This window comes from Megalops cyprinoides, chromosome 6 (genome assembly GCF_013368585.1).
Source record: "Megalops cyprinoides isolate fMegCyp1 chromosome 6, fMegCyp1.pri, whole genome shotgun sequence".
Lineage (NCBI taxonomy): Eukaryota > Metazoa > Chordata > Actinopteri > Elopiformes > Megalopidae > Megalops > Megalops cyprinoides.
The window spans coordinates 34,642,769-34,668,689 of NC_050588.1; the positions used below are offsets into that span (position 1 = coordinate 34,642,769).

The window sequence follows — 25,921 nt, forward strand, 5'->3', positions numbered from 1 at the left end:
TTTCAGCAATAATAAAACACGACCATCTCCAAGAGCCAGAAATAGAGAGCTCTGCAATATCTGGATCTAGGATGGAAAAGAAAATCCTTTTGATACCACACAGCAATACCCCTATACTATACGGATTAATCAATACATGGCTTTGCTATGCTTACGTCAAAAATAACTATCTAAGAGCTGTCAAACTATTGAAATATTTCCCATTTAAAATACCTGAGTCTAAGAATGGATGTCTAACGTGAAATATGCTTCAACAAAAACATATATCTATTACTACATTGCAGGGTTAAACTTTTTTTTCTTTTTTACTAATACAATAAGTGTGTAAAATACATAAACGGACTCTTGATTTGAAGATTTTATTCAGAAGTGGTTTTAATCCAACTGTCAGTTTTTGACATGTAATGAACACCATGGAACAATTTGCAGAAAATAGATTTAGAATGGAGAAGGAAATTTAACGTTTACCTAAAAGTCATTGCACAGTTTGCTACAAATTTAAGTAACTTCAGTGCTTCATGTTTCTTAACCACATTGTTCGGGGAAACTGTACTTATGTAATGTACAGGTATTAATTGTTTTGCTTTTTATTAATAAATCTTGTTTACTTTTGTTTTCTGCAAAGCCTTCTTATAACTTATGCTACTTGTGCTGATGTTTTTCTATACCAAAGGTTTTTCATCTCTTAAATAAAAAATGAAATGTATATATTTCCAGACACTTTCCTGGTTTAGTATCAATCAAAAACATATCTCTTCAGTGGTAGTACTTGGAGTTGGGAAACAACTTAAGGCTGAACATAGTTCTCCTTGACCTGCGGCTAGCTACTCTCTTTTAAGGGAAAAATAGTGGTTTGTGTTTTTAAAATAAAATACTGGAAGACGGTAATTCAACTCAACTGCAGTATGGAATTTACAATTACTCAAACAGTCCCAGCATTCTTTAAAATCCTATGCCTCAAAGGTAAAATTCGATCAAAGAATTACAGCCGTTGTCAGCTAAAGCTTTAATATTGAACTGCTATGGCTCTAACACTCAGATTCATATAATATGGATTCACAGGCTGGCAACATGGCAGAATACATAGTCTACATAATCTATACACTTATCCTCTTTAGGTCAAATGCACACATATTGATCTATCTTTGCAAGGCTGATGTATTCAACATCTGATCTCCAGACTACTAACGGAAAAGGTCAAACATCAGATCACTCCTCCTCCACTGTCGCAAACAGCAGCAGGTGTTTCTGCTGGTATGTCACGGCCATTGCGCTGCGCTTTCTGTAGATACTTTAGCTCCTTTGTTGCTACAACAGAACAGCATCTACCCGTATGTTAAATTTGAATTAAATTGGGATCGTCTCATCATAGCCATTCTCAGACTCTCCAAGTGTGTGATCACAGGGGCCCCCCTCGGTGGCCCGTGAATTAAGCGTCCCCCTTGGTGGCCCGTGAATTGAGTACTCCCCTCGGTGGGAGGTGTGCTCTCTTCACGCTCTTAAATGCTCCGTGGTGCGACAGAGAGCCCAGTGGAGCAAAAGCGCAGCCCCACACAGGCTTCCCCATCACACAAACTCATGCCAGAGCAGTTGAGCACTGCACTCCAAGCGCAAGCACCTCTAGCAGATGCACACAAATGCACCTCTGGGAACCCCTCTACACATCACGAGAGGACAAACGTGCTATATCAGGGAATTAATCCACCCAATCTGCCATCATTGTCAACGCTGTTCTTTTCAAATTTTCCCACCTTGTACAATTGAAGTGTTGCTGCCATTGTCTGCACCTCATTTGATGGTTTATCGTACTTTCTACACCAATTACCGTCCAAACAAAGCACATATTTACCTTTAATAGAAAAGCACACTATAAATGTTCAATACAATACATACTGCTTGATTCATAAACATTACCAAGAACAGCTCTGGATCTTACAGACTCTATGCTGTGGTAGCATACATGTAAATGAAATCTTCCTGATTACTGTGTACGCTTATGCTAATCATATCCTTAATGGTAGATTAGTGTGCAGGTAATGACACATATGGATATTTGATTGTTGGATATTAATGGATTTCATGCCATGTCATGCAAATGAAATGAGTGTTGCCAGTCATTTTGTAACATACCTCAGCAAAAAAAAAAAAAGAAACTGACAGTGGGGAAAGTCTTTAACAACATCCTATCAAGAAGCTATGGAATTATTAGCAATGTCAAAGCAAAAGCATTCATTAAATAGAACTGACTTCCTGTTATCCTGCAGCTAACCTAGATAGCCATGCACACACTACTTCTACTATAATCTTTCGTGAATTATACCCCAGGCCTTGTATAACTCAATGAATGAGCAATGAACTCATTCAATGAACGGTTGAGTATGCGCTCTGACTGCCATACCAACAAGCCTGGCTCTTTGGCGTCGCGGTCAAAATCGCATGGTTGGTACCCCGTAGACCCGGGTTCGAGGCCGGGTGGGGTGAATGCCCTCGCCCTTTGCTACAAACTCAGAATGTTCTACAATGCATTGGTACATTCTAGAGCCCGAATGATAAATCATTATCGGATTTTTAAATCCTCAAATCGAAATTGGTATCGGTCTTAAAAATCCTATAACAGTCGGGCTCTTATACATACTATCTAAATGTTCACATACATAATATAACTGAATGCATCAAGCGATGTACTGTATGTGCTCTAAGCTTTATATCTGAAGAAAGCAGATAGTAAATGCATGTAAAATACATATTTGGGGGAAATTAGACAACATTTAAAAAAAAAAAAAATAGTAACAAATATAGGGGCGAGAAACATGGCACAAACGTAAGGTGCAATTTTAAAAATGTTTTTAAATAAATTGAATCAATTATACTATTCTTGGCTGTAGAAGCACTGTGAATAGCAAATTGTGATTTGGAGGAATATCATGAGTTAAACTAACACTGGTTAGCGAGTTTGTCATACGATACTTCTGTAGGGCTGCTCAACTCAAACAATGCATATCTTGTCAGAATTGGGTCAAATTGTAGCGAATGTTCACTTCTGATATTCAGGCTTGTCCATACATCTCAGGTTGTACCTAATGTCCAATCTACCACCATCAAGGAACATGATGTTGTTTACAGTACACTCCTAGCTTGATTAGATTAGATTCAAGTTGTGCTGGTTGCATCATTGGTTCATTGGCAAAGTCTCGCAATTCAAAATTCAATGAGCAAAAACAACATGGCAAGCTCAACAGAAACAGGCGTAGTTCATATTTAACTCTTCTTCAACTATTATGGTGCTGAATACTCATTTGCCATCCTAGCTACTGTTAGTAGTTGTATCTTTAAAACATTTAATGCCACAATCGTTTTCAGGGGCAGCGGTCTGTCCATATTTAGCTACTTTTGCAAGGAATACACAGCATACCAGTAGATGATATGAGTTTATCTCATCCTCTAGATTGCTAAAAAGTAAAGTAACAAAGAAATATCATTTTATATGCTCTTAAAGTCATATACTACACATTAAAAATCAATTCAAACAGTGTGAACATTGAAAACATTGGACTTAGGCAACAGATTACAACATAACTGTAATAATGCAGTAGTACTACATTAGTGTGTGGTAATAATAAATGTACCACATGCAATTTAATTAGTTTTTTATACTTTAATCTAAAATGCATGAAGCATGGGTACACAACCCTCTCTCTTCTCTCATTTGGCAGCACCATTGAATAATACTGGAACCCTGTTACACCCAACAACAATGAAAATTTTTCCCCTTTCACTGCCCAATCAATGAGGCAAACAGCAAGGGTAAGTCACTGCCCTCTTCGAAGGCTCAGCTCACTTTACTTTGATTGACTCCAATGGTTCTGGCGATGCGGTGTGGAACTGTTTGCTATGGGATGCAATGGGAACGCAAGCGGTCAGTCAGATCCAGTGAAACTGGTTTTAAGAAATGACAGCTCTCCTTGACGGATGAATCGGAGGCAAAATGCCATCTAACAGGGATGAGCCCTGCAGTGGGGATCCCACCCCTGGACGTGTGTGTGTGTGTGTGTGTGTGTGTGTGTGTGTGTGTGGGTTTCACCGCATTATTCTGCAGATTGACATGTGCAGGCCAAGCTCCAGGGTGATTCAGAGCTTGCACAGGGTCGAGGGGGAATGGCTCTGACCGGACTCTCAAGGTTCAGTTCACTAACAAAGTGCCGTTGACAGCCAGGACTCTGGGCATGCCTCTTTTTGTCTTTTGAAGGACATCTGAAATTAGGAACGTTTTATAAGGACACGGCTTTAAAGTACTATCTCACATTTATTAAAAGGATGAAGACAGATACCTCTATGGTAACTGCATGCCTGGCCTCCATTTGATGTCACTTTGTGACTAAAGCTTCACAATAGTGAACCCCCCTACTTTGTCACTCTGTAAAGAGGGTTTGTGGTACTACTGGGAAGGAGGGTACAACTGTTTTTGTTGCTATGAGCATTTACAAGCTTATTGTTTTCTTCCTAGCTTTCTCAGAGTTTAGTAAGTACTGTTCAATTCTCTGGGATATAGATATAAAATTATAATATCATAATAACCTAGTGGCTATTTCTTTCCACTGACAGTGCTTCCATTATTTGTCTCTGTGGATAGATCTGATAAACACTCAAGATGTGCTTGTAGTGCAGTGTAGTCAACATCTTGTGTTTTTTCCTTCTTATATCTGTGCCTCCGTGCTTGCATCTTATTGTAGATTTTTTTTTTTTATGTGTAAGTTTTTTCTCTTTCTTTCTAAAACAACACATGAATGTACATGTTTCTCTGTTGAGAATTTTGGCAAACGTAATACATACTCTTAAGTTAGAATATGTAATAAAGAGATCAAAAACTTATAAGACAAGTGCTGAAAAAGTGCCTTGTTCATATTTTTTATAATCTGAAAGAAGCATTTGTAAAACACATACAGCTAGTATTATGGAGATGGTATTACGGGTTAATACTCTCCCTTGCAGACTTCCAGAAACAGGTCACCTCATGTATGCAAAGTACCCCGCTGGTCATTGAGTATGAAAAATGTTAATATAGTTTGTTAAACAGAGAAACATGTTGACATCCTTTGCTGGCTTGGTAACTAAATGTGAACAATAACATAAGCATTCATAAATATTCTGATGATTTCACTTGATACTAATTTATTTTTTTCCTGCAATGAGATATATCCCATGTAATTATTTATGTCTGCCACTAAGCTGTTGCATCTTGGTTATGAATTTTAAGTCAGGTTCCATCTCAAATCAGATTTATATTTTCCATGAGTTTCAATTACTTTTAAGGATTCACATAACATCATTGCATGAACATGCATTCAAAAATGCTCTTGGCGATAAGTACCAGTTACCACTCACTTTTGTAGCAGGATTAGTGTAAAAGCCAGTGAGACATTTTTTTAACCAGTACATTTACCTTGCTAGACTTGTAGTAAGTAGTAAATGACACCAATCTAGTGAGTTAGCAAGTAAGATGGTAATAAAAATGAACTGATCTGTGTAAGAGATCTGTGTAATTCTAAATGACTTCTCAAGGACAGCAGTTTATTTGCCGATTGCTCATGTTCATTCACCTAAGTATATATTAAGAAATGTCTACACTGTATTATCTGGCACAGACTTTGGCCCTTAATTAAGAGTGGCTGCAAGACCCAAAAGATTCAGTCCCTCTATTGTTTGAGTAGGTATATGTATCAGTTAAGTTTTCACACATCTCGCAGGGCCATAAATAGAGAATGAAGTTTTTCTTTTTAATTAAAGACCAAAATAGGTAAGAATGATTTTATTTCTCCATTATGGGAAAACCACTTATCTCCCTTGAATAAAATCTGTATGTATTCCTCCCCTGTTTCATTGATATCTAGCATAGGGAGCTGGTTACCTTTTAGTGCATTATGGGAAGGGAAATGTCAGTAACCCTTCCACCAAAACCATTTGCAAACACTACCTATTATATTTTGTTAAAATCATAAGCAGTGAGATGATTGGTTTCATAGCAAAACCTCAGTATACATTATACACAGAATCTTTGTATCTGCCTTTGTATGGGGAATCTGCAATCTGCCAAGGAGGACACGGTGGAGGAAATTATGCTTGAACTGATAAATGAATCATTTTCAGCAAGAGTGGTCTCTACATGATCCGTCCCCCAACATATGTCTTCTATGTCTTTGTAGCTATTTTCTGTGTTTGTGACCTGTGTCTAAAGTATATTTATTGATTATTCCTGTCTCTATTGCACATACACTGAGGAATAATAATCAGCAATGAAAGAGATTATGTTTGCTCTTTAGCTAGTGTTAAAAAAAAGGGGGAAAAAAAAAAACTTTACGGAACTTTTACAAGATAAATGTATCTTCTGATGTCTCTTCATCTTTTATTGTAGTGTTGCTAGAGCTCCTTGGATATGCACAATAAATCCTTGTGTTTGGCATTGCACTCACAGCATTTATCTACTGTCTGAATGGGGCAAAAAAAAACACTTTCTAGGGTGAAACTCTCCCGATGGCATGGACTGTTATAAATAGGTAAAGTTCTTAATTGGCCACCTGTTACACTTTCCTTGTTACATTGGTATTTCAACAAAATTAACAAGATTGTAGTTCCTGTGTGCTGAAGAAGGGCAATAGAAAGGAAGCACAGAATAGAGCTCAAACAAGCTTTTCAAACGAGGGCAGCTGGAGTCAATGTTAAGGGTCTGAGGAGATCAAACACGACACGCACGCACACACACACAGGCAAGCAATATCAAACATTCAACCAATCATGCTCATTGTGTGAAGTATTTCAATATGATAAAGAAACCTTGAATCACTATGACATATTCTTACCATCACACTCTGTCCTTAATGGTATTTTATTTATGAGTGCCTCCAAGTCATGTAAATGAAGGTGAGCGGAACATTTTGTCCGATTCACTGATTTCTGACGATTCACAGTTGCAACCTTCTGCAATAATCTGACACAAATACTTTTGATTTATATGACCACTTCACGCAATTTTTGCACACCAAGATTCCTGGATATAGAAGCAGTAACTCTGAACATAAGGGATAGGTACAGAAACAAGTTACTTCATTATAACACTAAATGGATCCACGTGTGGGACAGTGTATTCCCCATAGGAATGAATGAAGAAATGTCGTTTGCATAATTTATCCTATCCATTTCTTGTCACTAACATGTATGTTTCCCACAGATTTCTGCCCCCTATTGGCTGAAGAAGAAATAACTCATTAACTATTCTACTTACTTCATATATACACCCACCTGGACCCTTGCACCTGTAAGCAATGATGATGGCCTGAGTTCTAAAACACCTTTACTCCTTGTCTGTCAACATGAATTCAAATCTGATTTGCATTTCTTGAAATGTCTGTTTGTGAGTGCAGCATTTTTCTCCTTGATGTGATACACTTTTGTTTCAATACCAGCACCCAATTTATGCTGAAAAAGACCCTCTCTGGGATTGATTTCATTCTTATCAACATCTCACGGTGAGTAAATTTATCTCGGTGTTCTAAAAGTGTTTTAGCAGACTCAATTCCATTAATTGCTTGTAGGAATCATTTTTCATTTTTATACCATGTGGAGCGCCAGGCACAATGGGCTTTATCAGTTGCCTGCAGCTATGCTGACCCCACACATGCATGCAACAGTATTTTATATATTAAAAAACAATGCATTGTGATAGAGACATAAGTAATCCTTGTGCTGTCACAGCACCAGCTGATGCAGTGAGTAAAGATGTTCTGTATCAGGCTGAGTGGGTGTTGGAGAGGATGTAAAAAGTTACGGCTATAACTTATGAGGAGTTCTTGTACAGTGCAGTATCTGCTCTGGACTGTTGCAGGCAGTTCATGACCCTGAGAGACATCCAGACTTTTCTTTTCCAGCACATGGAAACCTTCCATTGGACAGTGTGCTATCAGAGCCAAATTAACTTCCTGATTATTGCTACAGCAATGACCAAATCTGTGCAAAATATTGTTGCAGTAGTCAGTAAGAATCAGGGCTTTAAGCTAGACTGAAACCACATAACATAAATAAAGACACAAATCATCACCACGAAGAGGCATTATTGTTACCTAGCTAGCCATCTAGATTTCTGATTACCCATGGACATTTGCTAAGTAGTTTGCCCTTGTCTAACACTGTTATCAGACAGTGCCAAGGGAGCTATTTCCCTCACTGCTTACAGCCAATTCTGGAGAAATGTCTCTCTGTCTTTAAGGGCTGGTCACATATCTGTGCAATATTTGGTAGACAAAGTAAAACAAATGCAATAAAAAGCAATGCAAATGAGCAAAATGGAAAAAAGCAATATGAGTAAAAATCAACAGAGGGTTCTTCATAAAGTATGGATGCTGCATGCTGGTTAAGTGCTGGTTAGAGTTTTATCACTGCATCAGAAACTAGGCCCTCACAGCATTCAGCTTGAAACAAATGCTTTATTCAATAAAGCATTCAGCTGGAGCTATATAGTATGTGGGCTTACTCTGAGCGATTCACAGTGGTTAGCAATAAAATAAAATAAATATAAATTCAGAAAACAGTAGGCTAAATGGCAATGTCCATTTGCAATTTATTTTTCATTCCCACACAGTTAGGAAGTCTCTCTCTCTCTCTCTCTCTCTCTCTCTCTCTCTCTCACACACACACACACAGACACACACACACTCTCACACACACACACACACACACACACACACACACACACACACACACACACACGTACACGCACATGCACACAGAGTAATGCACTTTAAGCATGCCTTGCCATGGTAGTGCAGTACATAAAGCAAGAAAGGTTACGGAAGGTGAGCAGATCGTTGCGGGGCATGAAAATTCATTATCCAAATGTGTTGAGCAAAGATGCCAGTTTATTGCATTGTGTGTGGCCATTTAGAAAAAAATCATATTTCATTAGGGGATTAATGGGCAGGACAGTCTTGGCATCTTTGCTGAGCTCGAAAAAAGTTATTCAAAATAGCTGCTACTGATAAAAGGCCTGCTGGTTGTATTTAATCCTATATTGCCCTAATTAAAGTCTCCGATACCTTCAGCAATGGAAGAGTCCGGCCACACTACCAGACACTATTAATAGTCTTGGCTCGTGCCCTGGCTTCGGAAAACGCAATAACTCTTTGTAATTTTATTAATAAAATCATCTCTCTTCCCAGTGCCTTCCCATTTTGCATCGACTCCTTCCTTGCCCTTCCTTAGGCCCCTGTAATGAATCACTTCGAAATGCATGAATCCTTTCTTTGCTGGCTGTAGCTCTGAATTTAGGCCTTGCTACCTGGGCCACTGTCACCTAACAGTGAAATAATACTGTACCAGAGAGGGACGGGTTGGGGAGGGAGGCATAGGGTTGCATTTCTAAGAAAAGCAGCTCCATGTCTTCATTGAAAAGAAGCTTTTAGCACTGTCTTGTGGTCAGAGGACATTGGTATGTGGTATACTACAAAAACCATATACAGAGAAGAAAGAATCTCATGCCAAAGCTGTTTTATTTCATACATATTAGAAACGTTTCTTTGGAAACCTTACCATTAGGTTAGATCAACCACCTTATATTGACTAATAGATAACAAGTGCTTCCTGTAAGTGAGTCACATTTTTGTATGCTGAAAGTGTTTTTGTGTGTTTGTTGATCATCATAAATTTTCATTCTCAATGTTACTGGTTTGAATGATACTATGCAAATGAAGGGTGTGGCGATATTCTTTGTAAACATGTTCAATCAGGATGCCTTTATAGTCATGTTATAGTGTCATTATAAAGCTATCTGGCTAGTTAACAATGTACCTTTCACAACCTTACTTGAAACATTTCCAGGCTTAGAGTTAAGCCAATTTTCAATGTGTTAGGTGGCTAGCTAGCATGCTTCCAAACTAAAGCTCTCTGTCTGGTTGAAAAGAAAATATGATACACCCACTGCCGTCCGTTGATTGGTCGACAGAGTCGTCACTTCCGTGCGACAACGTGAATACAACTATGGCTGTCAACATTAATGCTCGTTCGCGATTAATCTGGAAACTTTAACGTGTTAATGTTTTAACGCAAATTAATCATATTATCAAGTCTGACCGCAACTTCCTTCCGTAATTCCAGCGCGGATATTTACCTGGCTGAATTACTGAAAGGCGTGACAAACGCAGATGTGCTGAACGGCAATTTTTGTTTTAACCCTTTCGCATGTAACTTATTTGTTATGGTATGTAGCGCTTGTGTTACCTTATATGGTTCGTTATGTTACGGTTGGCAGTGGAGACACAAGCCGTACCAGGCTTTACCGTACCAAACGTAACGTTATGTAACGAACCAAACTGTACTGTACTGCTTGGTGGAAACGCACCAAAAGATAGCCAAGAAGACACACATCATATAACTTAACATAACAGTCTAGATCACAGAATCCAAAACACATTGTGATGCTGCACATAAAAAAGCAAGTAATACAAGTCAAACTATGAAATAACATTCCTGTATTTGTTCCTGATTTGGACCAAGGTTCTTCTGATACCCTTTGGACTAGAACTACATATGTAGAAAATGAACATTAGCCTAAATGTAATGATCATCTTTCATTACCTAAGGCCATGAAGCATTAGTTCTTTATGACTGCTTGTAGTGCCTTTAATACTGCACAATCGAGCAGCCTAATAGCATACGTAAAATGAAGATACATTTGAACACAGCACATCATAAATCTGTATGTAGTTTTTAGTGACACATTAGTGTACGTACTGTAGACAGACATGTATTGGAGCCTTTCATGGCAGTGTCTTACTCAAGCATTTACTGTCTGCAGTTTCTCAAGAGGCCTCCTCTTTGACTCTAGTAGCAGTTGCTGCTTTACTTTTTGTATTTATGGTGGATTAATAGTCTTCGTAGAGACCCATTAACATTTTTTGTTCACCTGCACCAAAATATGAAGTCAAAACAACTCAAATATGAAGGTCAAGGATTCAACCACCAGCACTCGTGCTTTTCGAAGTCAAACAAAGCCTTAAATATCTCAATAATGGACATTACAGTTGAAAGTTTTACATTCAACCTTTTGTGAGTTCTTTTATTGCCATCTCGCAGTTTATGGAGGTCAATGACCATTTGTTTGCATTTTCTGGGGAGTTCTGTGACCTTTACCTTGATAATGTGTGCTACTAATGAATTTCTTCCTTGTGTTACTTCTTTTTATACCCCGGGGAAACAGAAAGCCTTTATATGTCTTTATGTAGTTTCAGCTTGCTGTATTCCATTTCAAATATTGTGCTGTGAATGCATAAAACCCTCATAGTTTCTGGAATTATTATTATTTATTTGTGAACGATCAAGTTTTCTGTCCAGCAAAGGTAAGGCTAACATATAACATGAGGAGGAAAAATAATCCAATATGTATTTGATTTCTTATGAAAACATATCTTTTGCTACTGTTCAGGGGTATGAATAAATGGGAAAGGCATTATATATGTTCAGGTACTTAATTGAAGCGTGGTCTGCATACTTCTAGCATCTTCTCTGCCTTGATGTTGCCATGGTGATAATGTTGCTTTCACAAAAAATTTTACATCTACCAGTGTAAATAGAGTAAAGAGAGATAAAGGCTGTTTTCATGGTGTTAGGTACGACCAACATTCAAAAATAACATACAGGTCTTTCATTAGTGACATCCAGCAGCAGCGGATCAGTAATAACAAATAAATTACATTTTTTTTCTGTTTTATCTTTCAACAGGTTTGATTCAACATTAGAGACTGAATTCTGAATGAGAAAACAAATTTCCCAGTGATTTCTGCAATCATAAAAGCACACATTTCTGGAGGGACCATATACAGCTTTTACCGCATGTGTACTCCAGCCATGAGGTTATGATTATAATGACCATTTATATCATTAAATGTCAAATGTACAAAAACAGCAACAAAAAACCTACCTTTCCAACGTAGAGAGGTTCAGTCCCTGTGTACTCTTCCACTACAAAGAACTGGTTCCACACCCAGCCCCTCTTGACTCTTTCATGGGACATTACACCCTCGTCCTTGGCTTTTTCCTTGACTGTGTTACTAGTCCTTGTCATTGCTGACACATCACAATGGCCGCAGCGGAGGACCCCCAAAGCCAGCAACAGAAAGGGGGCCCCCAGTCTCCAACAAGGAGCCATTACTGAAACCCCTATCTGTCCTACATGGGCTGAAGAAAGCAGTTAGGGTACAGAGAGTTGTTTGGTTCCTCCAGCTGGTGTAATGTCAAAGCAAGATCCAATGTCAAGCACAGTGAAGACTTTTGTATCTTCCAAAGGTTCTGACCTATTTCTTCAAAAAGATTATGGACAGGATTATTAAGAAATGTGATTCCAGTATCATGCAGGTATTGAAATTTCAGTGTAGACTGAAGTTCCTCATCTCAAAAAATAGTTTAGAGTGTTTACGCTTTCATATTTTCTCCAAAGTGCCTATAAAAATATTAAAAGTGGACTAAAATATATATATATTTTTGAATTTGAATGTTTCCACAAACAGGGATGTTTCAGATGTTTTGGAGTCCACCATCAACAGTGAACCAGGGAACTCGGATTATGGAATTTACCTACTGCAGGGGACAGCAGGGGGTGGGGCTGTGTGATGTAAAAGAGAAAATGATCCTGCAGCATTTCTTACACAAAAAGACATAGAGGTAAAATTACATTGTGTAGTTATGTGGTTGAAACTAAGCAATCCTAAACTCTGTAATCTCCCCATGTTTTGAAGCAAAAAAAAAAAAATCTTCAGAACAAGATAACAGCTGGATGCCCTCTCTGTAATTGGCAGTCACTTTGCAGGTATTCCACCGCTGGTATAAGGAGTAAACTACTGGACTTTGGTGCCATTGGAGATTTGACCAACAAAAAGAGAGAAAATAATTAACCTATCAGCCATATCCACAGAGTTACCCTATTCTCTGTGCATTGACACAGGAAATGTACAGATCTCTGCATCCTACATCTTATCCTTGTTGTCTATTTTCTGATCCTGTGTAATATCGAGCAGCAAAAATGTGTGTATTGCTCCCTAAGTAGGCTGATGTCTTCTGTGTCAACGGAGGTGGAACAGTTTTTCCTTTCTTGCTCTTGCCACACAATATTCCTGAAGACCAGATTAACGATGCTGGACTTGGTCCTGGTTTTGTCTCTGGTGTCGCTGGGCAGAGTTGTACGGTGGGTAATATCCTGGAGGTGTGTCCTATTTTCTGATCAATCCCCACTGCAGTCTTCTTCAGGATGTAAGGCCAGAGTGTAGTTCATCCGTGACAGGTTCAGAAGAAAGGCCCAACCTCTTTCACTGCTCATCTGCAGGATGAGAGAGTCACAGTCATTTGCAATGTTTAACAAGGAAATTTTATGGTTGAAACTCAGGGGAATGAAAACAAATTAGAGCGCTTTTCTAAAATTATTTAATAAAGCACATCTCATTTCATATCATAAGTAAAAGGCAAGTGATGAGATCTGCTTTCACAGACACATTTTTTGTTGTTTTTGCTCATTAAATCGATGCATTTGAAATAAAAAAGCAAATGAGGTCAGCAAATAAATCAATATTTTAGCATGCAGATCAGTTCTATGTGTAACAGGCAAATCACTGAACCTGGCCCTAGGACTAATCCTGTATCTTAGAAGGGTGCCATTTAGATGCCGGCCAAGACTTTAAAATACCTAAAGCAAAAACAATCCATATATTGACCTGAGGATATTTTTCATCTGATGCTTCTCTCTGTGGAATAATTTAACAGACATGAATAAATATAAGGTAGAAATCATTTCTGTCTGCTTTTTCGACAGTGGGAAAATAATATTGAGGAATCACTGGCTCCACAAATACTTTAATAACTGAAATCTGAATTCAGGCGAGGCCTCGTGGATATTTGTAACTCCTTAAGCCTGTTCATATGTCGCATTGCTCTGTGAAGCTTTCCTTTCTCAGGTCTCAGCTTTGATCCTCCCAACTTTTGAATCGATGACATTGACAAGCTATCTCGGTCCACCATTTGTTGCTTGTATGCGTGCTTGTCTGTAAGCGCCCATTGCTGGAGTATAACAGCAGAAAACAGCATATTCTGAATGATCAGCGCCAATAGAATTACACCGCAGACACTGTAAATACTACTTTCCTTCTCAAAGAACTGTCAGAATATTAGCACAGAATGTGGACAACGGGGCCAGATGAAACAACACAGCTTGCTAATTGAGTTCAAAACGTATTTTGACCAGTGTTTACTATATCCATCCATCATTTGAAGGCTACCTCACTAACCTTACAGAATATGTGTTACTTCTTCTTTATTTATTCATGAAAATCCATGATAAGCATGGTGAAAATACGGTTCTTTGCTCTCCCGTGTGGTGGTGCTATTGGACATTGGACAACACTGGAACCCTTTTAAAATCAAACCCAGCTTTACATTACATATTTGTGATACACTGGCATATTAAGGGGGGGGGGGGGGGGGGGGGGGTAAAATACTGTACTGTATTATATATACATATGTTGTGTTGTGTAATAATTATAGCTAGGTTCAGATTATATGTAGGCTTACCAACCAAACACTTATACCAATGGCACTTATTTGTCTATGCAGAGGTATGATGCAAAGTGCATTCCTTGTTAACCCACAAGGGTCACTGATAAGAGAGATTCTGAAATAAAATAGTACCATTCCATATTATTTTTATGCAAAAAAAGAAGATATTATTAAGGAATTTTGATGAAGGGGACATTGTGTACCGAAAATCATGAAGCAAAGCAAATAACTACTTAAATAAATACTTCCTGAACACCTGGCAGTTTTGGCTGGCTGCCTGGTAACTGAACTCCCAGTAAATAACTGATTGACTGCCAACAAATGTCTCTCTGTCTATTAACTAATCGTGGGGTATCGGTACACTCATGTGTGCTCAACTGTCAGCTATATTATGTAGGAGTATTGACAGATTTAATGTTTCACACCTTGACAGTTACAGAAAATATTATATAATTTAATTAAACTGCATAAGCAAATTACAATACTTAAGTTGTGTAATACTGTCAATAGCACCACTTGAATCATTATAGTTATCAAGTACTATCTGTGCATCTTTTTACATGCAAATGTGTTGATTTGGGAAATTAAGGCATCTGTTTTATTACATACAAGTAATAGTTTGAAATTGTTTATAGTTGTGATGTGAAATATTTAATACTGCATTCACTATTCAGCTAGTTATCTGCTATGGAATCTGCCAGTAACAGGTTGATTCAAGTGATTACACAGTGATTTCAATGGCCAATTACAGGCACATCCAAATTCCATAAATTCCATTAGAGCAATCACCGGCACTTCAACGGCTGAAGGCTTTTTGGAAGCCATCCCCTACTTCATTGGCTCTTTTAACCTTAGTTGATGGGAAAGAGAATTGTGTGGTCCGGTTTGAGCTGATACCCTGATCTTTATATCATGTGGATCCGCTACTGTTGTGGATTCAGTGAAATAGAACATATAATCCAGCTAAAATAGCTAGCTAAAAAACAGTAAAATTTTAGGACAATTTTTTTGGAGAATGACATCCTCAAATAGGACTTGTTATTTAACTGTATACATTTTTCTATGCCAAACTACCCTTGATAAGTCAACAATGACAGCAAACATTAGGTATCTACTGTATGTTTGGTGTTAATAACATTTCTTAGATTGTAGCCTCCCTTCTTCTTAGACATGACATGTCTTTAACTGTGTACAGTACATCACACTACAAGAATTATATCTGTCCAAGACTGGTAATTTGCAGTCAGCACAGTCAGCAAAAATGCCAACCGTACTGACTTTGTAATCTTGCAAGGTGTTTGCACTGGATCTTTTTCCAGTGTCAGAATATTCTCGGTTGTAGTTATAAATAGTGATTGTGAATTTTCTGCACAGTGGCATTTTGGCTCAGTGTAGCAGGCATTTTTGCATGTGTTCTAATACCATCTAAGACCTGGTGGGAGGCCTAACACAGTGTCACCCTGGCAGTTTGGTGTTACACACAAAAAAATAGTAAACCCCCACTGACACAGAAAATGTATCTGCTGGTGAACACCAATAGCAATAAAACAGATGACAGCATTAGTTGTATATTCCATGTCTAGTATATCAAATCATACAATGTGCAGTGATTGGGACACATTTTCAGTAAACTCCATCATGTTTTCTAAATATGTACCCTTTCTGACCTTGGGCAAATTTTAGAAAAAAAAATTGTGAAAGAGTGAAAAAAACTGAACATATTAAGTTACAATCATCATGCAGTTGCCTCATAAACACTGAAAAAGAAAACATGGCCAAAAAGCTTTGAATACAACAGTCTTTATATGGCAAATGAAGGCAGAAGGCCAAGAAAGTGCGTCATTGAAAGAAAACGGCAAGGTACTTAGCAAGAAGGCAAAAGGCCAAAAGCATCTGTCTAACGCACATTGGTCAAAAGAACAGGTCAATCACAGGCCAACTGATTAATTGCACACAGGAACACTAATTGGATAAAAGTATTAATGAATTAATTCAATCCATCACCACGGCAACCCTAATATTTCAGAAACCTATGAGGACACAGATTAAAAAGGCCTATTGTACAGAGGCCTACTGTAATGGGCATCAGGGGTTGGGGTTGAGGTTGGCGGGGGGGGGCTAGGTGATGATTAATGGCCATTTGTGGGACCTTCAGAAAGAAAAAACAACAACATTTATAGTGTCTGAGATGTCACAACCTCGAGGCTAAAAGATTACAGTTCCAGTAGGCTTGTTGTCAAAGAATTATAAAGCCTCCACTTTAGAAATAACACTTCAGGCCTCTGGTTATTTAACCTACTGTACCCATACAAGCTGTGCACAGGCTTACATACTGGCACAGATCCTGCCAGTAGTCTGCATGTCCCGTGCAAATGAAGAGGGGATCTGGGAGCATTCACTAGATGCCCATGAACTCTCACAACTTAAAAAAAAACTGCACTGTCTACTGTGGAAAGGAAACCGAGTAAAGGAAAAATCAGAGGAGAAAATGTTTCTCTCATCAAAATTGTTATCATTTAGTTCTGACATTGTAAGAAAATGGCCCTGAACTATTTTGCAGCCAATGGAGACAGAAATTCAAACCAGAAAAACTAAATAAATAAACTGCTGCTTTGCTACACATGCCCAATGACATTTATAAATCTACTTGAACCCTTGTAGACAATCATAGCATATAATCCATTGTGTTATTATGAGAAATAGGCCACAGATGACAATCAATTAATATATGAGCTGAAAAAAAGATTATTGTGTGTTATGGTGTGTGTCTTGCCATTGGGTTATGGAATGACATGTGTACAGCAAGGATACCATGTTCATACCTGGAAAGATCTAAACTGTGCTGTTTATCTGTCTTGCAGTCAACAATCAGGAAGAGTCTGTACATGCAATAAGGAGAAGACATGAACATCATCCTATCCCAGCACCGTACTGTCTCGATAAATTACTTCTCTTTTGTGACAACAACGAGTACTGTACACATACAATGTCATGTACGACACTGAGTACATGAATGGTTGATGAATAAGGCCTTATTAAGTCTTAAGTCTACGTCTTTAGGATCTATAACACCAAAGCACTAGCTACTGCGGTTTTCCCAAATTACAATGGATTATCTCTGCTGTTGTCACATTAAGGAGCTAGGTACCTGGCTGAAAATTCTCAATGTTTTATGCTTGTGTATTCATCTTATCTTGTCAACAATGGCAATGCTATAAAACAGGAAACAAACATCTAGGATAAGGTATAATAAACTGTTGGTGAAGTAACCAGTGAACCTAGTCCTGGAATATGTCAAATAAGGCCTTGCCAACTGAGCTGGTTCAAATGCTGGCAACTCCTCAGAGCAGAAAATCATAAGATTTCCCTCCAAAAGCTGCTTTTTGTTGATGGAAGTAGCTAAAATGTGGCACTGGGGCTTATCCAGAAGGAAAATGATCCTATTTTCTGCATGCGTCTGATATTTCTGGGGCTACTGATATGATATACGGCTAAATTACCTGTTAGGGCTTTAGATAATCTATTGTGTTGATCCACACAGTTTGTAACTATGATTTGGTACCAAAAAGCTCAGCCATGAAATGCAAAAAGTGATTCATCTCCAGAAACTGGCAAACAGGATGCTGAAAAGCAAGCCAGTCAAACAAGTCAAACTTACCCTCAGATGAGTAGTCTCATTACATCCTATTTAAAATAGCTTTCATATTTTTGAAAATACAAGAAACAGGAAACCTCATACTGACTTGGTGACATGACAATGGTACTGAACTAAACAAATATGTTAAAAGAAAAATGCAGTGATATATGAGAATTGTGATCAGTATATAGTTACAGGTAACCAGACTGTGACTGTGAGTTATATACTACAGGCCAATTTCACAAAAATTTGTGCAAGTTAGATACATTTCATGGAAGGAAATGCACACAAACATGCCAGATATGCAGCTGAAACGGTTGTCATAGAAACATTACGTTGCCACTCATGAAAATTGTTGTCTGTGGAAGAGAGCAGGGGACGCATTCGCATCAAGGTTAGCTTTGGTCCATTTCCCTCCTTCCAGGTAAAGCACAAGGCATTCAGTTGGGGAAGAGAAAATTTTCTAAGGGGCGTATCGGCAAATTTGCTAGGACCCAGGTCCAAATTTGTCAAGCATCTGAGAATTACTCATAAAAGCCCTGTTAAAAGCACTTTTAGAAGTTAAAAAATTCCTCACAGTAGGCAATGGGAGTTATTTTTGAAGCTTCCTACACCTTCACTCTCCTGTGAGTAAGACCATTTCCTACAAGAAGATCTCGGTTGATTTTTTTTAAAGGCATGTGAAATGCTGCAGAAGAACAGTAGAGATGTCACCTGTTGAAAGCAGTAATATTTTCATAATGCTGCAATTTCTAAACATGATCAAACATCACATAAATGTAAATTGCCAGAGTTAGTTTTCTTTCTCAGTAAAAACAACAAAGTTGTCAGTAAAAAAAAACAACTTGCTTTTTAAAAATATTCACATAACACGATGTTAATAAGTTAGTAATGTTAACCTTCCTTTATTTCCAACTTCCCCCTAGGATAACAGGCTAGAAATTGCACATGTGCCAATGCAAGTCTGCAGCTTGCCTATATTGTGCAGAATTGCACAAGCAGTTATTTTGCAGCTAGCTTTTTTTGGGACTGTTGCCAACTTTATTCACTACAAACATGATATCTCCTTTTCCAACTGGCAAATTGCCTTCTTTGCAACACTACATGTGATCTTTTGAACCTATAGGTGGCATAACTGATATGTAGAATATTGTTGTAGGCAATTTATGGGTTTCATAGACTGCCATATTTTGCTATAAATACTAAAATGAAACAAATATTTGATGTGTACCTAGCTCTTGCACTTGGGCTGTGCACTTGCAAGCATTCATTGGACTGGGGCCGTAAGTTGTGGTTTTTGGAAGGTATCTCTTATTGCCGAGTAGGTGACATCCCAGCAGGACAAAATTGTTTTCAAATAAAAAATTTTCGCCATCACCATAAACAAAGTGCAAATTACTTTTATTAAAGCAGTAAGTGATGATGTTCTTGTCACAGAATTAATGACAATGTCTTTGATGACGTGGGTGACAAATACAACACCCTCCTTATCTGACAGATATCTTTGTAACAGCTCCAGTTGTCAAATGTATGCAAAATGTGTCTGTTTCCTGAAATATGCCCGCACAAAAAAATTACATATTCAGAACATATTTTACAAAGTACGTTTTTACTTCAATCAATATATTAATCAGTATATTTTCAATGAATGTGGTTGTAATACACTGCAGTACATTTTTGATTTGCACTAACAGATTTTAAATGTATATGCAGTACATTATTAGTCTGAACAACATATCTGTCTGCATATTACATTTCATTTTCATATGGATGCATGCATCGTCTATGTAGACACCTGTCAGAAGCTCCTAATGGGTTAGGACAGCTGGTGAGGACTCCTAAATACCTGCTGAAGAAGGAGTACTTTTAGTGAATCTTGATCGTTTTTTTTTTTTAATTTTGTGATAAAAGTAGGATCAAACTGACATCACTCTCAGAATGTTCAAGCACTTATGACCTATTTCCTACTAAGAGACACTTGATGAATATGGGTGGTAGACTAACAACTACATGCAATCTTAGGTATGCAGTATGTATCAAATATAAATGACAAATTCTTTGCCAGAAAGCTGGTTAGATATTACTGTATTTCTCTCAGGTAATTTTGCATCAGAATGTGCAGTGAAATGGGCTTTGGGTGAACCAAAATATAGGTCTCTGTCTGCAGACTGAGGGCTTTAGGTATGCCCTTCACAGCAGAAAAAGCACCAACATTAAAACATTGAGGCTAAAGGTAACAAGTACGGTATGTTAATCAGAAACTGGGATGGTAATTTCCTAACCTTCCACAACATAACATTTATGCACATGGCATTTTAACATCTGCAGACCAGTAGTTATATTTTGACCTTCTCTCCAGGGCAGTATGTTAAAATTAAGTTTGGTATCCGACTACTATCCTACTGGAGACGTTTTTTAAGTCCCTGAAGACTGACAGTTTCCTGTTCTGCCAACAACCATCACCAATGTCAAATGAACAATCAAGTACATATTATTAAAATACAAATGGTTACTAAATTACATGACTACATTATTAAATATTATTACAATACCACATGCTAGAACATACCTATTATAAATACGATTTGTAAATTATAAACTTTGTCAAAACCTAAATAACTTTAAAAACTTTACATGTGCAAGTCTGAATCTGCAGCATCTATTAACTGCGCATTATCTTGATTTTGAGCAAAAAGGAGGATTAACTTGGAAAGATGCATTGTGTTACTTCCATGTAAATTACGGTGACATGATCACAGAATGTTTGAATGTTAGATGCTAAATGTATATTTACATTTTTTAAATTTATTTGCCCTATCCCCATTTATGCAAGTTTTTTTTTTTTTTTTTTGAATCACCAGTTGTATGTTAGGCTCACCTCACAGTGACAACCACTGCACTAGTTGCATTCCGATACATTCGTACAGAACCAACAGCTGTTTCCCACACTGCACGTCACACAGCGCACTACAGCAGAGCAGCCACTCATTGGAGGACAGGTGCTTCATTGCTGACATCATCTGAGTAACCTGAAGGTGAGCGCCCCGAGGGGTGAGAAGAGGAAAACCTACCCAGCCCCTATTCCACATGGAACGGAGCCAATTTGTTCCGAAGGTGTGGGCTCCCGATCAATGTCAACAAATGACACAGCTGGGGTTGAACCCAGGCCATAGAGCTCAGCTTGCGTTTAGAGAGAACATCTCAGCCACTGAGCTCATGAGTAGCAGGTAGTAGGTTAAGGCATTTGAAAACCTATGAAGCTGAGCCCTATGAAAGTAATATTAGTGTGAAAATATATGTTTAAAAATGTGTTGTACTCACAAAAATTGTTTAGCAGTAGCACAACCTTTAAAAAAGGGACCTGCAACTACTGAGATAAAGAGTAAATTACTAACATTTTATAAATCATGCATTTATCTGATATTGTAATGACATGCATCAATTTAAATATGCTTACAGAGGGAGTGTACAGCATGGATCATGTGAATATGAATGAAATTTTAACTCCCATCAAATGGTGCTAATATTTAAAGCTATTAATAATACAATTGATTTCAGAGTAGCAACTTACGAGTAATTCATTACATTCATTACAAAAGGGTCAACTGGGTTAAAATATTAAAAGTCTGAATCCAGTACTTACAAAGGTTCACATTTGTTTCCAAAGCTAAAACTTTCATTAACTGCATAAATGTCCTAATTGAAAGCTCAGTTAATTTTTTCATGTCTTATATTTGAGTTTTGTGTTCCATCTAAGCAATGCTCCCAGTTGCTTTGTCCTTGATGCCACAATGATTGAACGACTGGGGGAAATTTTTAAAAATCAAGTAACTTCAGCTTATCAACATTTTACCCTGCCCTTTCTTCCCCCATGTATTTCAGCTGTGAATCCAAATACATGTGCACATTTAATTATGGACCATTCACATCAAAGCATGCAATACTGCTCTAAAATAGGTCTACAGACTGCAACATTAGCAGTTTGTGGGAATGACGTTGTTTGGTATTGAGGTATATTCTTGACTGAGGTATAATCTTTCTTTTTTTTTCCTCCTGCACCCTGGCTGTGTACACACATTTTCTCTTTAATTAGGACCAAAAGTATAGAGTGAATGAGTTGGAGAGCGAGAGAAGCCTTCTCTTCTTGGCCACACAGAGAAGGTTCTGGATGGGGCTAATTAGAGTAGTGTGTAAATTAATGCTCTTCTGCAGGTGCCAGGCAGCTAATACAGTTGTAAGGCGTCCTTTCCACCCCAAACGCTATTGGCAAGCCAGATGCAGTCATTCGTGACCTATTAGGTCGTGGATTGATTATAAAACATGGTTGCTACTTCTCATCAGTCGCCAGCCCAAGCACAGGGCTTGACAGCTGGCAACCGACAAATGACTGGAGACTGATCACTACAAAGTGATGGGCTCAGGGCCAGTGACTAGGAGACAGGGCTCTCAGTCTTTCTCTCTCTCTCTCTCTCTGCACCTCTCTCTCTACCTTCATCCATTGCTCTCCCCTCTCCTCCTTCCTCCTCCTCCCCTCTACCTCTCTCTTAGATTAGTGTATGCTAATGAAGACTACTTCATGCACAGAGAGGGGTACAGGAAAAAAAGGTGCCCACTCCTTAACAAGGTCTAACAAGGTGTTTCCGTCTCATCCAGAACTAACAGGTAACAAAAAGTGATGTTTTGAATCCAACACCCTAAGGTTAACGTGCACTCATACCCCCCCCCCCCCTTTTTTTTTTAAACTAGTCGGTTTGATGTGTCCTGTGAATATGTGTTTGCTCCATGCTAACCCTGCGTGTTCATCCATCTCAGATCTGACGGATGAAAGCCGTCATCAAAGCTGGACCCACAAGGAGTGCAGGCACTCTGCTTATTTAAGTGAGCCTGCCACCACTGTCAAATCCCTTCACCATGCTTATTAAAAAGGCTATTTTGTCATTTGAAACCCCCATTTGTCACAGTTGCTTGGCTCCGTGGCCCCGTGTCAAACTGAAATGCAGACACATGCACTCAAATACTCTTTTTCTACACCATATTATATGGTGGCACAGTTCCTTATGGCACTGTCTTGTCCAAAGAGAGAGATACAGACAGAGAGAGGGAGAGAGGGAGAGGGAAAGGGAGAGATAGATGGGGTCTTAAGGCAAGCCGAACAGCCTCGAGCTGCAGAGAATTCAGTGGTATTCAGACATATTGCGGGATTTCCAACGAATGTTATCTATTTCAATTTGTAACATCTGTTGGCTTCAAAATAATGCAAACCCAAAAGAGTACAACGAACACAGCAGAAGACTGATCTTACCTCTCCTTGTTAAGTAGATGTAAAATAAAGTAAATAAAATAAACATTTAACATGCATGTGGAAGAACAGTTTGAAAAATGAAATGGTATAAGATACATGTATGATGAACTAAAAGATGTACCATACAGTTAATGAATACATAGCACATTTATGCAACTTTTACTAGTTAAAATGAGTAATTTATTTGAAAATCAAATATTTAACATTTTCTACAGACATACAGGTCATGTACATATAGTACATACCATGGGTTGTATCTGTGGGAGTCCATTGAAGGGAGCCACTAGGTATGTGTTGGTATTATGTTAGTGTGGTACACTAATTGGATATGTTGTGTTACACTTGTATGTTAGTCCAGGTGCCCATTTGTGGTCTCAGCCTTGTGTGTTTGACACTGGTTCTTGTTCATATGAGGACAGTGGTGTACTGGTTTGTATAAGGTTTTGTGTCATTTTGTTGGACCCTTTGTACTTGACTTCTCCAGTCACTCTAGATAAGAGAGTCTGCTGGATGTCAACAATGTAAATGTAATGTTAAATGTATTCGTCGTGTGTGTTGCACAGGATAAGAAAGTCTACTAAGCGGCATACTGTACAAATGTGAAATATAAAGCCAGAAACACACATAAATTTAATCATAATTCATATAAAGTCAACATAACTTAATTGCAATATTTTGTAAACAGAATTGTTTAGAAAATGTCTAAAATACATGATATTTCCATATTTTCTGAACTGCTCTTGCCTCCTGGGACAGTATACATTCATATGCAAATAGTTAACATCAGCTTTTCAACATCCAGCAATTAAATCTATTTGCCTTATGGTGAGACAGATAAAAGTATAATTTGCTTCTTTTTCAAAACACTGTGCAAACATGTAGCAGGCTAACACAACCAACTAATACATTTTGCAGCGTTTATTCCTTGTTTCGTAGGACTGAATAATTGGTGACTCCGGACTCTGAAATGCATATGAAGTTGCCTTTTTATCCTCTTGTTCCATGCTTCAATGCAAAATATTGTGTCCATCACTACAGGCCATGCAAAGATGTCAAGACAGAACCACAGAAAATACACTGGGATTGAAATAATGAGCGAACTTGCAATTCAAAGGCATGCGTTCAATACTCAGCAGTTATCAGCAGAATGTAAACAGGAATACAATGGAAACAGGATGATTTGTGCTGGTACAGCAAGTTGGGGTCAAGGGGTGATGTAATAAAATTTCCCGGCATTGCCCTCTGTTGTGAGGTTAAGGAGCTTTCTGTCACAGTTTATTCTGATAGCTAATTATGTAGCTAGTTGGCTTGAGCTTTATCGTCAATATCAACAGAGTCAGAAAGTGACCACCTAGTAAGCACTCAAAACAAAGCATGTTCACTCAAAACCATTTTTAAAAAGCAATAAAAGAAAGCAGCAATTGGTGTTCAAACTGTAGAAATGTAGAAATGATCACATGTTGCATTTGATATTTCATGTTGCACCACTCAAGTGATTTCAGCCCACCGTGCTATACTGTAGCAAATCTAATACCCTAACAGCTGTAACTGTGAAACGTGCCATAATACTTAAAGCAGACAAGCCAAGAATGAAAATTCAGTCAAAAAAGACAAATTTGGAAGCCTGACATCTACGGCTAAAAAAGCAACACTAATTGTATATAGAACGGTAAAGGATACTGCCTCAAATTAAGCCCTGTGTTTGGTTATAGGATGTAATGAGAGGTGACATATATTGTCAGAGCCTAACTAAAGCTGGTCTGCTAATTACGTTAATTGCAGCTTTCCACCCCCGCCCTGTCTCTCTCTCTAGCTCTCTCTCTCTCTTTCTCGCTCACTCTCACATGCATTCTCTCCAGCACAGCCAACACTCACTCCGTAAGGCTGTTCAGCACATGTCTGTAGCTCTGTGCGCCTCCCTGCCAGGGACGAGGCCTGACCACACTGACACGCCTGCCCCGCTGCCCACCCTTTGCTCCGTTGGCTGCACAATTACTCAATCATTCATCTTATGGGTGGCTTGTGAAACCCCGAGCCCTGACTGGCAATTAGGGCAGCTGAGCTTGGCAGTCCACTGATTCCCACAGGCAAAGGCACACGGGCTTAGACTGGGGACAACAAGGGCAGCCATCGTGGTCTGAAGAGTGTGGAATCTGCCTGGTGCTGAAGTCTAATACAATAAACGTATAATAAACAAAGTTATTAAAATATTGCTTTTGGATGTTAAAGTGGATCTCCTAAACCATCCACTGCGGACGGTTGGCAGTGGGACAAATCTCACGAAAAATTAAGTTGGTTCCATGCACTCATATCTAGATGTGAAGTTGTGCAGATGTTTGGGAGGTGGCCTTGTGCCGTGGTGAATATAAATAAGGCTTGAAAGATAAGTGAAAATGATC

The 25,921-nt window shown here is 38.4% G+C and overlaps 1 protein-coding gene across 1 annotated transcript in view; it reads right to left on the reverse strand.

Annotated features, from left to right (window-relative positions):
* The window catches only part of LOC118778853 (cadherin-22-like), a 103,131-nt gene extending 90,741 nt beyond the window's left edge, over positions 1-12,390 (reverse strand). Inside the window, exon 1 of the mRNA XM_036530615.1 lies at positions 11,963-12,390. Within this exon, the coding sequence (XP_036386508.1) occupies positions 11,963-12,190 (228 nt within the window). The 5' untranslated portion in view covers positions 12,191-12,390. The remainder of the gene's footprint in view (positions 1-11,962) is intronic.
* Positions 12,391-25,921: the final 13,531 nt, after the last annotated feature.